This window comes from Triturus cristatus, chromosome 12, assembly GCF_964204655.1.
Source record: "Triturus cristatus chromosome 12, aTriCri1.1, whole genome shotgun sequence".
NCBI classification, from domain to species: Eukaryota; Metazoa; Chordata; class Amphibia; order Caudata; family Salamandridae; genus Triturus; species Triturus cristatus.
Window position 1 is genome coordinate 832,718,589 of NC_140595.1, and position 12,037 is coordinate 832,730,625.

Here is a 12,037-nt window from a genome sequence, read left to right on the forward strand (position 1 = left end):
GATTACACCTCTCACCATGCCTCTTAACCACGAACCGTGGAGAGATCAGACACCCGGACCCAGCTCAGCTCAACCTTGCGATCTGGCTCCTGAAATCTTAGAATTCGGTTACCTTAACCTTTCTCCTGACTGTATGAACGTCATTAAGGAAGCTAGACACCCTACCACTAGAGCCTGCTATGCAGCCAAGTGGAAACGATTTGTGATATATTGTCATAACAATAAAATCAATCCCCTAGATGTGTCTATCCAACACATCATAAGCTACCTGCTACACCTACAAAGGTGCAACTTAGCCTATACGTCTACTAGGCTACACCTTGCTGCCATAGCAGCATATCTACAAAATAGACAACATTTATCACTATTCAAGGTACCTGCCATCAAAGCCTTTATGGAAGGACTCAAAAGGATAATTCCTCCCAGAGTTCCACCCTCACCTGTGTGGAATTTAAATATCGTTCTCACAAGACTAATGGGACCTCCCTTTGAACCTCTACATAAATGTGAGCTACAATTCTTAACATGGAAGGTTGCTTTCCTAGTGGCCATAACTTCTCTAAGAAGAGGTAGTAAGCTACAAGCACTAACTATTCAGGAACCATTCTTACAAATCCATCACAATAAGGTTGTTCTCCAAACTAATCCTAAATTCCTCCCGAAAGTCATTTCTCACTTCCACCTTGATCGATCTGTGGAGTTGCCCGTTTTCTTCTCGCAACCACACACAGTCGCAGAAAGAGTTCTTCATACTTTAGATGTTAAAAGAGCATTGCTCTATTACATTGAGAGAACACAACCTTTTCGAAAAACTAAGCAACTTTTCGTTTCTTTCTCACCACCACACAAAGGCCATCCCATATCAAAGTCCGGGATAGCCAGATGGATTGTTAAATGCATACAAATTTGCTACCACAAAGCAAAACGTACGTTAACTGGTCCTCCTAGAGCCCACTCTACAAGAAAAATAGGGGCTTCTATGGCATTTTTAGGGAACATTCCATTAGATGACATCTGCAAAGCAACTACATGGTCTACACCGCACACGTTCACAAAACACTATTGTGTAGATTTGCAATCAAAACAACAAGCTAGTGTGGGCCAAGCTGTACTCAAAACCCTATTGTCCGCCACTAAGGAATGCGACTGCTATACAATCTATGCATAGTGTGTAATCTGCAACTCATATGCCTCGAACGGAATATGCTACTTACCAGTGTGCATCTGTTCTTGGCATGTAGAGCTGCAGATCTACACACCCCCACCCGCCTCCCCGGCTTCCTTTATCTGTTCCAGTATTATCTTATTTAGATACAGCATACAAGGGCATCTTCCTGTTTTTTACAAAGCTCCATCATTTCCCTGCTGGCAAAAAACAATCTGAGGATGGAGCCGATGCCCATGCGCACTATGATCCTAAGGAGGAGTCACCTACTTCGTGACTTCCAAAGAATTTCCAGGACAAAAAAGTGCAAACATACGTGCCCAACACCAGATGGCGATCTATGCATAGTGTGTAGATCTGCAGCTCTACATGCCAAGAACAGATGCATACTTGAAAGTAGCACATTCCTTTTGGCTCCTCTAATTTAGAGGGGTGCGGAGGAGCATAGAAAGTGGGCAAGGTGACAGATTGCCCCACGTGGACAGGTGTTACCACTTTCGGTAAGAAAGAGGGCTTAGTGCGAACCACCAACTTATCTGGGAAGATGGTCAGGTAAGGAGGCTTGGATGACAGAGCCTGCAATTTGCTGACCCTCCTGGCAGAAGTTATTGCCACTAAAAGGCTGTTTTGATGGTAAGCAGCCGGAGAGGGGCAGTTGTGCAAAGGTTCGAATGGAGCACACATCAGGAAGGTGAGAACCAAATTAAGGTCCCACTGAGGCATGATGAAAGGGGCAGGTGGGAACATATGTACAAGTTCCTTCAGAAATCTATTTACGAATGGTGATTAAAAAAAAAAAGAGTGTGTCTGGTAGCCTCAAAAAGGCAGACAGGGCAGAAAGGTACCCTTTGAGAGTGCCCAGAGCAGACCCCTGCTGGGCAAGGGTCAAAATAAAAAATAGAACTTGAGAGAGGGAAGCAGAAAAGGATCAGTAGATCTTTCTATACAATATTTTACAAATTTGTTCCACCTGTAAGAGTAAATGATCTTGGTGGAGGGACGCCTGGCCACCAAAATAACATTGCAAACTTCGGACGGAAGATTGAATGCTATCTACTGCCGCTGCTCAAAGGCATGCAAACCTTCCTCTGCTGCTGCGACAGAAGATCCTACCGAAGGGGCAGCCTGATTGGAGGATCGATGCTCAATTGGAGAAGCTTGGGATACCGGACTCTCCGTGCCCAGTCCGGAGCCACAAGAACTACTTTAGCCCGGTCACTCTTGAGCTCTCTGTTCAGGAGTGGTAACAGCGGAAAGGCATATGTGAAGCCTGACCTCCACTCCAGACAAAAAGTATCTCCAAATGAGAACCGCCTTGGAAACTCCAGCTTGCAAAACTGCTGACACTGCACTTTCTCGGCAGAGGCGAACAGATCTAACCAAGGCTCTCCCCACTGTTGAGACTATGCGTCAACTCCGGATGGAGATACCATTCATGATCCGCTAGACATAGACTGCTGAGTTCATCCACCCTGGCATTCAGAGAACCTGCCAGATGTTGAACCACCAGTGATTTGTCCTGCTGTTCCAGCCATGTCCAGAGATGCAGGGCCTCTTCAAAACTGGTCCATGACCCCACACCCACCCTGTTTGTTGCAGTATTACACGGGAGTTGTGTTGTCCGTTAATACTTGAACCAACTTTCCCATTGTTTGAAGGAAGAAAGGCTTTCAATGCCAAGCGAATCACTTGGATCTTCAGGAAGTTGATGTGGTGACCAGAGTCCTCTGATTGCTACCTCTCCTACATGGCCGTTCCGTCCCAGGAGTGACACATCTGTCACGACTGTGTGATCTGGTCAGGGAAGGGAGAGGGCTCTGCCGCTGACCCAATCTCGGTCTGTCAGCCACCACTAAGTAGCACATTCCTTTTGGCTCCTCTTCTTTAGAGGGGTGCGGAGGAGCATAGAAAGTGGGCAAGGTGACAGATTGCCCCACGTGGACTGGTGTTACCACTTTCGGTAAGAAAGAGGGCTTAGTGCGAACCACCAACTTATCTGGGAAGATGGTCAGGTAAGGAGGCTTGGATGACAGAGCCTGCAATTTGCTGACCCTCCTGGCAGAAGTTATTGCCACTAAAAGGCTGTTTTGATGGTAAGCAGCCGGAGGGGGGCAGTTGTGCAAAGGTTCGAATGGAGCACACATCAGGAAGGTGAGAACCAAATTAAGGTCCCACTGAGGCATGATGAAAGGGGCAGGTGGGAACATATGTACAAGTTCCTTCAGAAATCTACTTACGAATGGTGATTAAAAAAAAAAAAAAAAGAGTGTGTCTGGTAGCCTCAAAAAGGCAGACAGGGCAGAAAGGTACCCTTTGAGAGTGCCCAGAGCAGACCCCTGCTGGGCAAGGGTCAAAATAAAAATTAGAACTTGAGAGAGGGAAGCAGAAAAGGATCAGTAGATCTTTCTATACAATATTTTACAAATTTGTTCCACCTGCAAGAGTAAATGATCTTGGTGGAGGGACGCCTGGCCACCAAAATAACATTGCAAACTTCAGACGGAAGATTGAATGCTATCTACTGCCGCTGCTCAAAGGCATGCAAACCTTCCTCTGCTGCTGCGACAGAAGATCCTCCCGAAGGGGCAGCCTGATTGGAGGATCGATGCTCAATTGGAGAAGCTTGGGATACCGGACTCTCCGTGCCCAGTCCGGAGCCACAAGAACTACTTTAGCCTGTGCTGTTCCCTACGAGATCTGGACTATGTCAGAAAGGTTCCCTTGATGCTGCCCCCACTAAAAATTCAGGTCCCGCTGCAAAGCCTACATATGCCATCTGGCATGTTTCACAAGCAGGATGCAGGAGGCCATGATGCCCAGAGTCATTATCACCAAAATCCAGGATAGAGGTTGAAACATCGGTATCATAGTCTGAATATTCTGGACTTGCCTTTCGCAAGGATAGGCCCAAAACTGCACTGTGTACAGAACAGCTCAGATGAAAGGGAGCGTCTCAGAGGGAATCAGGTATGACTTCTGCATGTTGATAGTGAACCCAAGCGAATGATGGAGGTCCGCTGTACTCTAGAGGTGTGAGGCAACAGTCTGGGGCGAGTATGCCTTCAACAGCCAGTCATCGAGATAGGGGGAAGATTGGCACCCCTGATCTGCGCAGATGAGCTGCGACCACCGCCATCACCTTGGTGAACACCCGAGGGGCGCTGGTAAGGCCATAGCTGAGCACAGTGAGCTGAAAGTGTTTGTGGCCTACCATGAACCCCAGATAGCGCAGACGAGCCGGCGGTTGGGGAATGTGAAAATAAGCGTCCGGCAAGTCCAATGCTACCATCCAGTCCCTGGGTCCAGGGCAGACAAGACCTGAGCCAGAGTGAGCATCTTGAACTTTTACTTTTTGACAAAGTAGTTGAGGGGTCGTATATCTAGGATAGGGCAAAAACCCTTGTCCTTTTTGGGGACCAGAAAGTAGCAGGAATAACAACCACAGCCTACTCATGGCACCGGAAGCCGCTCTACGGCTCCCTTGGGCAAGAGAGTCATGACTTTCTTCTGAAGCAAAGTCAGGTGATCCTCCATCATCCAGTCGTAAGTTGGAGGCAGGGAGGGAGAGTTAGTCTCAAAGGAGTCTCGAAGGGGAGGGAGTAGCCTCTTCAGACTATTTGAACCCACCTGTCCAACGTGATGTTTTGACAGTGGCGCAGGTGGTGGCTGATCCTACCACCAACTGGTCACCCATGATCTTCAAGGCCCAGACTAGGAGGGTTTGGAGACTGAGGCTGTAGGGGTGGACTGACTCGACCTCTGGCCGCCCGACCCACAGGGTCGGAACAAGCGCGCCCATGGCTGCATAGAGGTCTTATGACTGATATGGCTGGAGAGGCTGAAAGCCCCTTACGTGGCCACGAAAGGTAGACGGGGACGTGTGGCCACTGTGAGGCCCAAGGACTTGGAATTTGCCTGCGACTCCTTGAAGCGCTCAAGGGCCATGTCTGCCTAATCTCGGAAGAGACGGGTGCCATCAAAGGGCATGTCCATGAGGGAAGCCTGGACATCTCCAGAAAAGCCAGATGTTCTCAACTAGACATGGCGTTAAACAGCCGCCGTTAATGAAATTGCTCTACCCAGCAAGTCGGTCAAGTCAAGACCACAACGAATGGCAAACTTTGCCGCATCTCTCCTGTCTGATACCGCTTGGAAGAGGATGTCCTGGGCTCCTTCCAGGATCTGTGGCAGCACTAGCGCAACCGTTTCCAAAAGGGAGTGCGAGTAACGACCCAATAAGCATACAGTGTTCACTGACTGCAATTCAAAGCTGGCTGAAGAAAAAATGTTCTTACCCCAACTATCCAGCCTCTTGGATTCCCTGTCTGGGGGTTGCGGAAGGGAACGTGTCCTGTGACATAAAGGCTTGGACCACCAAGCTCTTGGGTGTGCGGTGGTTGGTGAGGCAATTTGGGTCGCTCAGTGTAAGGCAATGGTGGTGGCCGTTTGTCCTATTCACAGGAGCCCCTGTGCTGGGCTTGGACCAGGTTCCCAGTAAGATATCAGTCAAGGCCTCGTTGAAGGGCGGGAGGGGTTCCGAGGAGGAGACACCTGCCTGCAGGGCCTCTGTTAAGATGTTAGTCTCAACTGCCACAGAAGGTAGCTGAAGGTCCAGGACCTCAGCTGCCCTTCTCACCACCATAGCATATGAAGCCACCCTCCTCCATAACCACTGTAGGAAGAGAAAGCAGGCCAGAATCTGGAGAGATACCAGTCCACTGACCTCACCCAATTCCTCATACCAGTCCATTTTGTGCTCAAGCTGGTCTTATAAAGTGTCCACCGACCCCTCCCAATCTTCCTCCATTCCTAGCCCTTCAGAATAAAGCTGAGGAACCGATCTAAGATCCAAGGGTTCTGTCGGCGCCTGAACCAGCGTTGGTAGATGTTGATCTGGCTCCTGGTCATCGGGGAAAAGAATGGGGCTGATGTCGGGTGTCTCAGCAGCACCACTGGCGCTGGGGAAGGTCGCAGTGGCACGACCTGCATTGGTCCGGATCCATCACTGGATCCATGGGGGGGTGAATGATGCCGGGGATGGAGCCACCAGCGTGGAATCCGATAGAGCCCCCTCTGAACCTCCGGGGTGCGAAGGTAGGGTCAGGCCACCCAAATATGAGGCATATGGCATCATAAAATTCTTTGAGCTGAGCGGGGGTCATTCTGGCTCCCAGGAAGGCACAAAGCATGGACCCAACCCAGGCACAGATTCAGCCGAAGGAGGCCTAGAGCGATGAGACTCCATAGCAACGGCTGTTGGACAAGGAGAAGTTGAAGCACACTTCAACTTCTTGTGTTTTTTGTGCTTCTTACATGACCGACATGCAGACTTCGAGTGGGAGGAGAAACACTTAGGGCTCCCGGAGCGGTGCCCGGACCTTCCTTTCGACTGAAACCGAGAATTAGTCCTCCAGGGCGAACGAAGCGGTGCTGAGCACCAGGCAACAAGCAGCTTTAGGGGCCACTCTCTCAAAGCTTTCCGAACCATGGCCGGCAGTCAGAGCACGACTTGAAGTCGTGGTCGAGCTCTAGGCACCAAAGCAAGCCAAGTGTGGATCCGCCACTGACATGGCGCGGTGGCATATGCCATACGGTTGAATTCAGAAGTCTTCATGGACATGTATGGAGAATCTGCACACCAAAAAATGTAGATAAACGCTTGTCAAAAGGTGACAGCGGCTAGCTCTCTTCACAGAACTGGGCTGAGTGGCGCAGAAAGAAAAGATCTGATGTCAGCGCGCCGAGGTGGTTTCTATATAGGCAACGCAGACGTCACAACAGCAGAGAGAATGACACCGAGGTCACACAAAGCCTACTGATACCACCTATTGGCGCACAAGAATATTGCTCGAATAAAAATCTTGCGGATCCAGTCTGATGCCTGGGAAATTCAAAGGTAAGGAATCTGTGGCTAGATGTCTCTATCAGATAGGGTGGATTAGGAAAGGACTGCCCGGGTTAGAGATGGGGGGGATGAATAGATTGGGGGCTGGGCAGGGATGTGAACACTACACAAGCAGGGCACAGGTGTTGAGCCCTTTGGGGGAGGCGGAAGCAGAGAGTGGCACAGTGAGGCTCTCAAAATGGTGCATGCAACTGGCTGCTACAAGGTGTGTGTCTAGTCCAGAGTCAGGCAGGATGATGGCAGCTGACCACAACCTCATGACCTTTATCAATAAAAAAACATGCTGAACTGTTGCCAAGGAGTTGCCTGTGGACAGTTCAGTTATTGATGATGAGCCTGTAGAATTCTTTATTAGCAAACAAACTAAAAGTGCACATGATCGGCCCAGCCTAAAGTGCCCGATTGAAGGCACTCTGTAGATCCAGATGTGTGTGACTCACTAGAGAATTCTTACCAAACAGGTGAAGCTGACCTCAACTCTGTCTGACTGTTTCTTTTTGTTTTTATTTGTAGGGCTGTTGACCATGGTATTTCTTCAAGGGTGACATCAAACGGACGACTGGTCAGTTCTATGACCAGCACAGCAAGCATGTAATCCTTGAATTTGAACTGCCTGAAAGAAATAAACTGAAGACCATTTCCAGTTGTGCTCGTGTGACCTTTTCGATGAACACTGTGTCTGGGATAGTCCTCTAGGTCACTGAAGATGCCAACTAAGTCTTACTCTTTAACTCTAGGTGCTACGAGTTAGGATCACCTGTTGTTTGGATGGAAGAGGAAAAACGTTTGCTATGAACAATGAAACATGGAGGCAATAATCGTGGACCTGTTGCGTGGATGTAGGTGTACTTCCTGCTGTACCTGAGCCATTTGTTTTCCGACTCCCATTTCATTTCTGACTCCATGATCTCTGGTGCGTGTCTGAATGAGGGTCTCCAAAACGCCTGTTCCGAGGAAGCTCTTGGGCAGTGGCGGCGGCTGCAATCGGGCTACATGTCCACGTGTATTGTGGAGGACAGCCCTGGGCACAGTTGTTGAATCCTTCCAGCCACAAGCTCGCCACATCCAAATCCAAGAACCAGCTGTTACATGAACCGGCCCAGGGTAGAGGCAAGACCCTGTAATAAGAGTCAACATTTATTGGAAGGTTTGTATGGTCCTTGCCTCAAACGGAGGTATACAAAAGCATGTCCTCTCCAAAAGGCTCTTTTTTTTTAGAAGTGTAAGTTTACAATCCCGAGACATGATTGGAAAAGAGAAGTTGTAGATCCCACAGTGCACCGAGGTCCATCACTCATTTAAGCAGCTGGATCAGGGGCCACATTAAATGGTCAGCTTTGTTTATTCCACTCCATCGAGTCTGCTTCGAGCCACGCATTAAACATTTGGATTAATTTTGCCTGATTTCAGGATTCTCTTCAGCACTTGGGAAAGGAAACAGTTGTAACATGACCTCTTAACTGAATCAGAGTCTCGGTGATTGAAATGAGCATGTAAAAGGTTGGAGCGGGGGAAGTGTTTGAGTCACAAGCCAGATCAGGCTTCCGGCAGGGGCGGGGGGTTCCTGCACACATGCGTGACATCACTAGAAGGTAGGTTCTCTTGATTGGGGGTTTTGATTAGCTTATTTGCTTATGTGTCCCCAACATTTCTTTTGGGTTCCCAGAAGAGACTGGGCTTTAAGGAGAAGGTTAGATCATATTTGGAAGGTTGAAAGCGAGGCAACACACTCAGAGTGATTCGGTTGCTCCCCTCTCTCTGTAACCCCACTCCTACCTCCCGTTCTCGAAAGACAACAGCTTTGGAGAGACAGAAGAAGCCATCTTTGGTCTAGGTAAGAGGGACGGACTGCAAAGAATTGTCATATTACTTAGATGCTGAAGGCACTGCGGTGCTAACTGGTATAAACATTCTGAGATATTCCTTGCTGAAGGCATAGCCACTGAAAATCTGAACATACCTGTGACTTCAGATCCCTCTGCCAGTCCCTACCCTGGCTGCTGAAGGCTGCACTGCTTTGGACCATAGCAGAGTGAATGTGATAACTTCAGCGAGGAGTCAGTTTACACTTCAAGGGCAGTGACTAACATGAGGGGGTGGGGCTTTAAATAGGGACATTAGTCACCCGACAGGTGTAATAAGGGCATACACTTAGGGTGGGGTGCAGGTAAACATCAGTCTTTTACTGTAGGTGCCATAACATGTGGAATGTATTGAGGGGACTTGATAAAATATTTCACAGACAGACTGTGTCTCTTCTCCATAGATCTGATATTTTGTTAATACACCAGTGTTTCTTAAGTTACCTTTTCAGGTGCAGAGTTGAGGGTTGGGGGGGGGGTGGGGGGGGGGACAGGGGTGGTCAAGCAGCGATCCACTGGGACACCCTACAGTTTTGATATCATGCCATTCTTCTCTAACCTGTGTGTACATATTTGAGAAGATATTGTGATCTGGTACTAGCATCTGTGACGCCAAAAAATGAAAAAAAACTTAAGGGACAGGTGCTCACACCTCTCATTTCAAGTGCCATGCTGGAGGAAAGGAGCTCTGACACCACTGGCCAGCTGAATACAGGTCTTCATTGGGGCAGGCATTAGGTGCGTCTTTAGATGAACCAATGGGGTCACATTCAGCGCATGCAGTTTGCGAATGATTGTGCTCATCAAATAAGGTATGCACATGAAATTAACTTTCCAGCTCCCTACAGCCAGCAATGACGACAGATTGTACAGCAGAGGGGAAAGGGTGAAGAAAATGCCGAAGGTTTTTCATCGTGTTAAAACACCATCTTTTGTCTGCCCAATAATTTTCCTTGCTGCGAAGGAATGTTTTTTAGCTTTGGTCACAAAGCGAATTATAGTTTCCAAAATCAGTTATGTTAATTATCAACTCATTTCAGACTTTTTGTGATCATTGCACCTGATTGCCGGCCAGAGTAGCAAACTTACTATGAGGTTAGCAGGGTGGTGTAGAAGTTACCATTGGTGGCGGGAGGCCGTGTGGATTTAGAGACCAGTATCCCAGTGCGGCTATTCCACAACCACTCAATACATGAGAATTCATGCTCCTTTTGGGAATCATTGCAGAAACCAATTGCTGTGCCCCCAAACCACAGGAATGATCCATCCTTCTGACTAACTGTCTCCATGGAGACCATTTCTACTGGTAGCACTGATCCCACGGCAATCCACTCTTCAGGTTCAACAGACCTTACAGAGTTCACTTCTACAGGTTGAACTCACCCCATGAAAATCCACTTTACAGGATCATCAAACCACGCAGAGATCATCTCTAGAGGTTCAACAGATCCTACGGAGAATCATCGGACCTCAAAGAGATCCACTATAGGTTCAGAGGATCCCAGGGAGATCCATTTTACAGGTTGAATGGCTCCTACAAACATCCACTATACAGTTTGGACGGAAACCATGGATCTCTACTGGGCATGTTCAACTGAACCCAAGTAGACCCTCTACACCGGCTTCATGCGGACAGTCTTTCGAGTGGGCAGTGCAGGCCATCTCCCTCTTCTGAGTCAGTGCTCAATCAAGGCTAGTAAACTACTGCCTAATGGGTGCCACATTTTAGGTTTTAGGAGCAGGTGGGAACCGCAGCAGCAGCACTTGGAGAGCTGCCACAGAGGGGAGTGCAGGTGGTCTTGTACGCTACAGCTGAAAATGAAGTATTGCATATTTACTGTTTTCAGATTCAAATGAACATTCCAGCATAATCATCTCGTCATCTGTTAAATAAACATGCATTTCTGTGTTAAGCATTTCATCCAGGCTCCTACCCTGGCTGTGGGGTGGCGTGTTGAATAAACAGATACATTGTTGATGGTGGTTTTATATTCTTATTCCAGGTCAAGCAAGCCAAGAAAGGCAGTCTAGTGCCTCTAATTAGCATATGTAATCTTCCAGGAGTTGTGCCACTTAATTGATTCATTGGTTCCAGAGGGACTCTGCTACAGAATGTGCAACCTATTGAAGTCCTGCAGCACCAGAATGAAACAGTTTTCTTTCCTTCGTAGGGTTCCATAATGCAGGGCCACTGATTTATTGCCTAAGTTTACGCAACAGGAAAGGGCCAGGTTAGACGCTGCTCTTGCATATTTAGCAGTCCCTCATCACTGAACGTTCAAATACCTGCAGCACATGCCTCGTGGCTCTTCCTTATATACGCCTTTCTATAAATCTCTCCTCATCTTCCATTCTCCTGATACCTTCTTATTCAGTCTATATCCATCTTGCTTTTTCTTTTATCCTCTTTGTGTTTGTGGTTAATCATTGTTGCAAACCTCCTCCTCCCTTCTTTCTTACCTTCCCATTTCTTTTATCCCCTTGCTCCCTCACACCTCCCTCCCCTCCATTCTCTTTTCACTCTCTATCGGGCATAACTCTAGCAAGTCACCTTCTGGCCACTCACTGGCAGATAAATATCTGAAAGTGCAGAATCCTTGTATGATCGCTGTGCATCCGTTAAAGTGTGCCTTGATGTATCTATGTGAATTTGTAAAGAGTAAACCTAGATCTGAAAGAAACACGTTAGTTAGATTCCTCACCTTAGAATATCCCCAGGCGTCAGACTGGATCCGGAAGATTTTTCGTCAGCAATACCCCTTGCGCGTTGCTAGGCGTCGTCTGCGGCTCCGCGTCCGTCGTCGGCGTCGTGCGCCGTAATGACGTCGTCGGAGTAATTAGACGCCGCCCTCGCGCGCTGACGTCAGTTCTTTTTTTTTTCCGCGCCAGTAAGCGCAGATCCGGGAGAGCTACCCCTTTAGTCAATTTTTGACTAACTTTTTGATCCTTTTTGATCCTGTCTATCGACACCGGTGCCGGTAGGATGCCTGGGTTTAAAGCCTGTACGGACTGTAGCCGATTGATGTCGGTTACGGACCATCACCGCCGGTGCCTGTACTGTTTGGGCCTCGACCACGACGAGGAGTCGTGCTCGGACTGTAAGGC

The 12,037-nt window shown here is 48.3% G+C and overlaps 1 protein-coding gene across 1 annotated transcript in view; it reads left to right on the forward strand.

The window, feature by feature from the left end:
• The window catches only part of MOSPD3 (motile sperm domain containing 3), a 112,556-nt gene extending 101,648 nt beyond the window's left edge, over positions 1–10,908 (forward strand). Inside the window, exon 6 of the mRNA XM_085639811.1 lies at positions 7,584–10,908. Coding sequence (XP_085495937.1) covers positions 7,584–7,615 — 32 coding nt within the window. The 3' untranslated portion in view covers positions 7,616–10,908. The remainder of the gene's footprint in view (positions 1–7,583) is intronic.
• Positions 10,909–12,037: the final 1,129 nt, after the last annotated feature.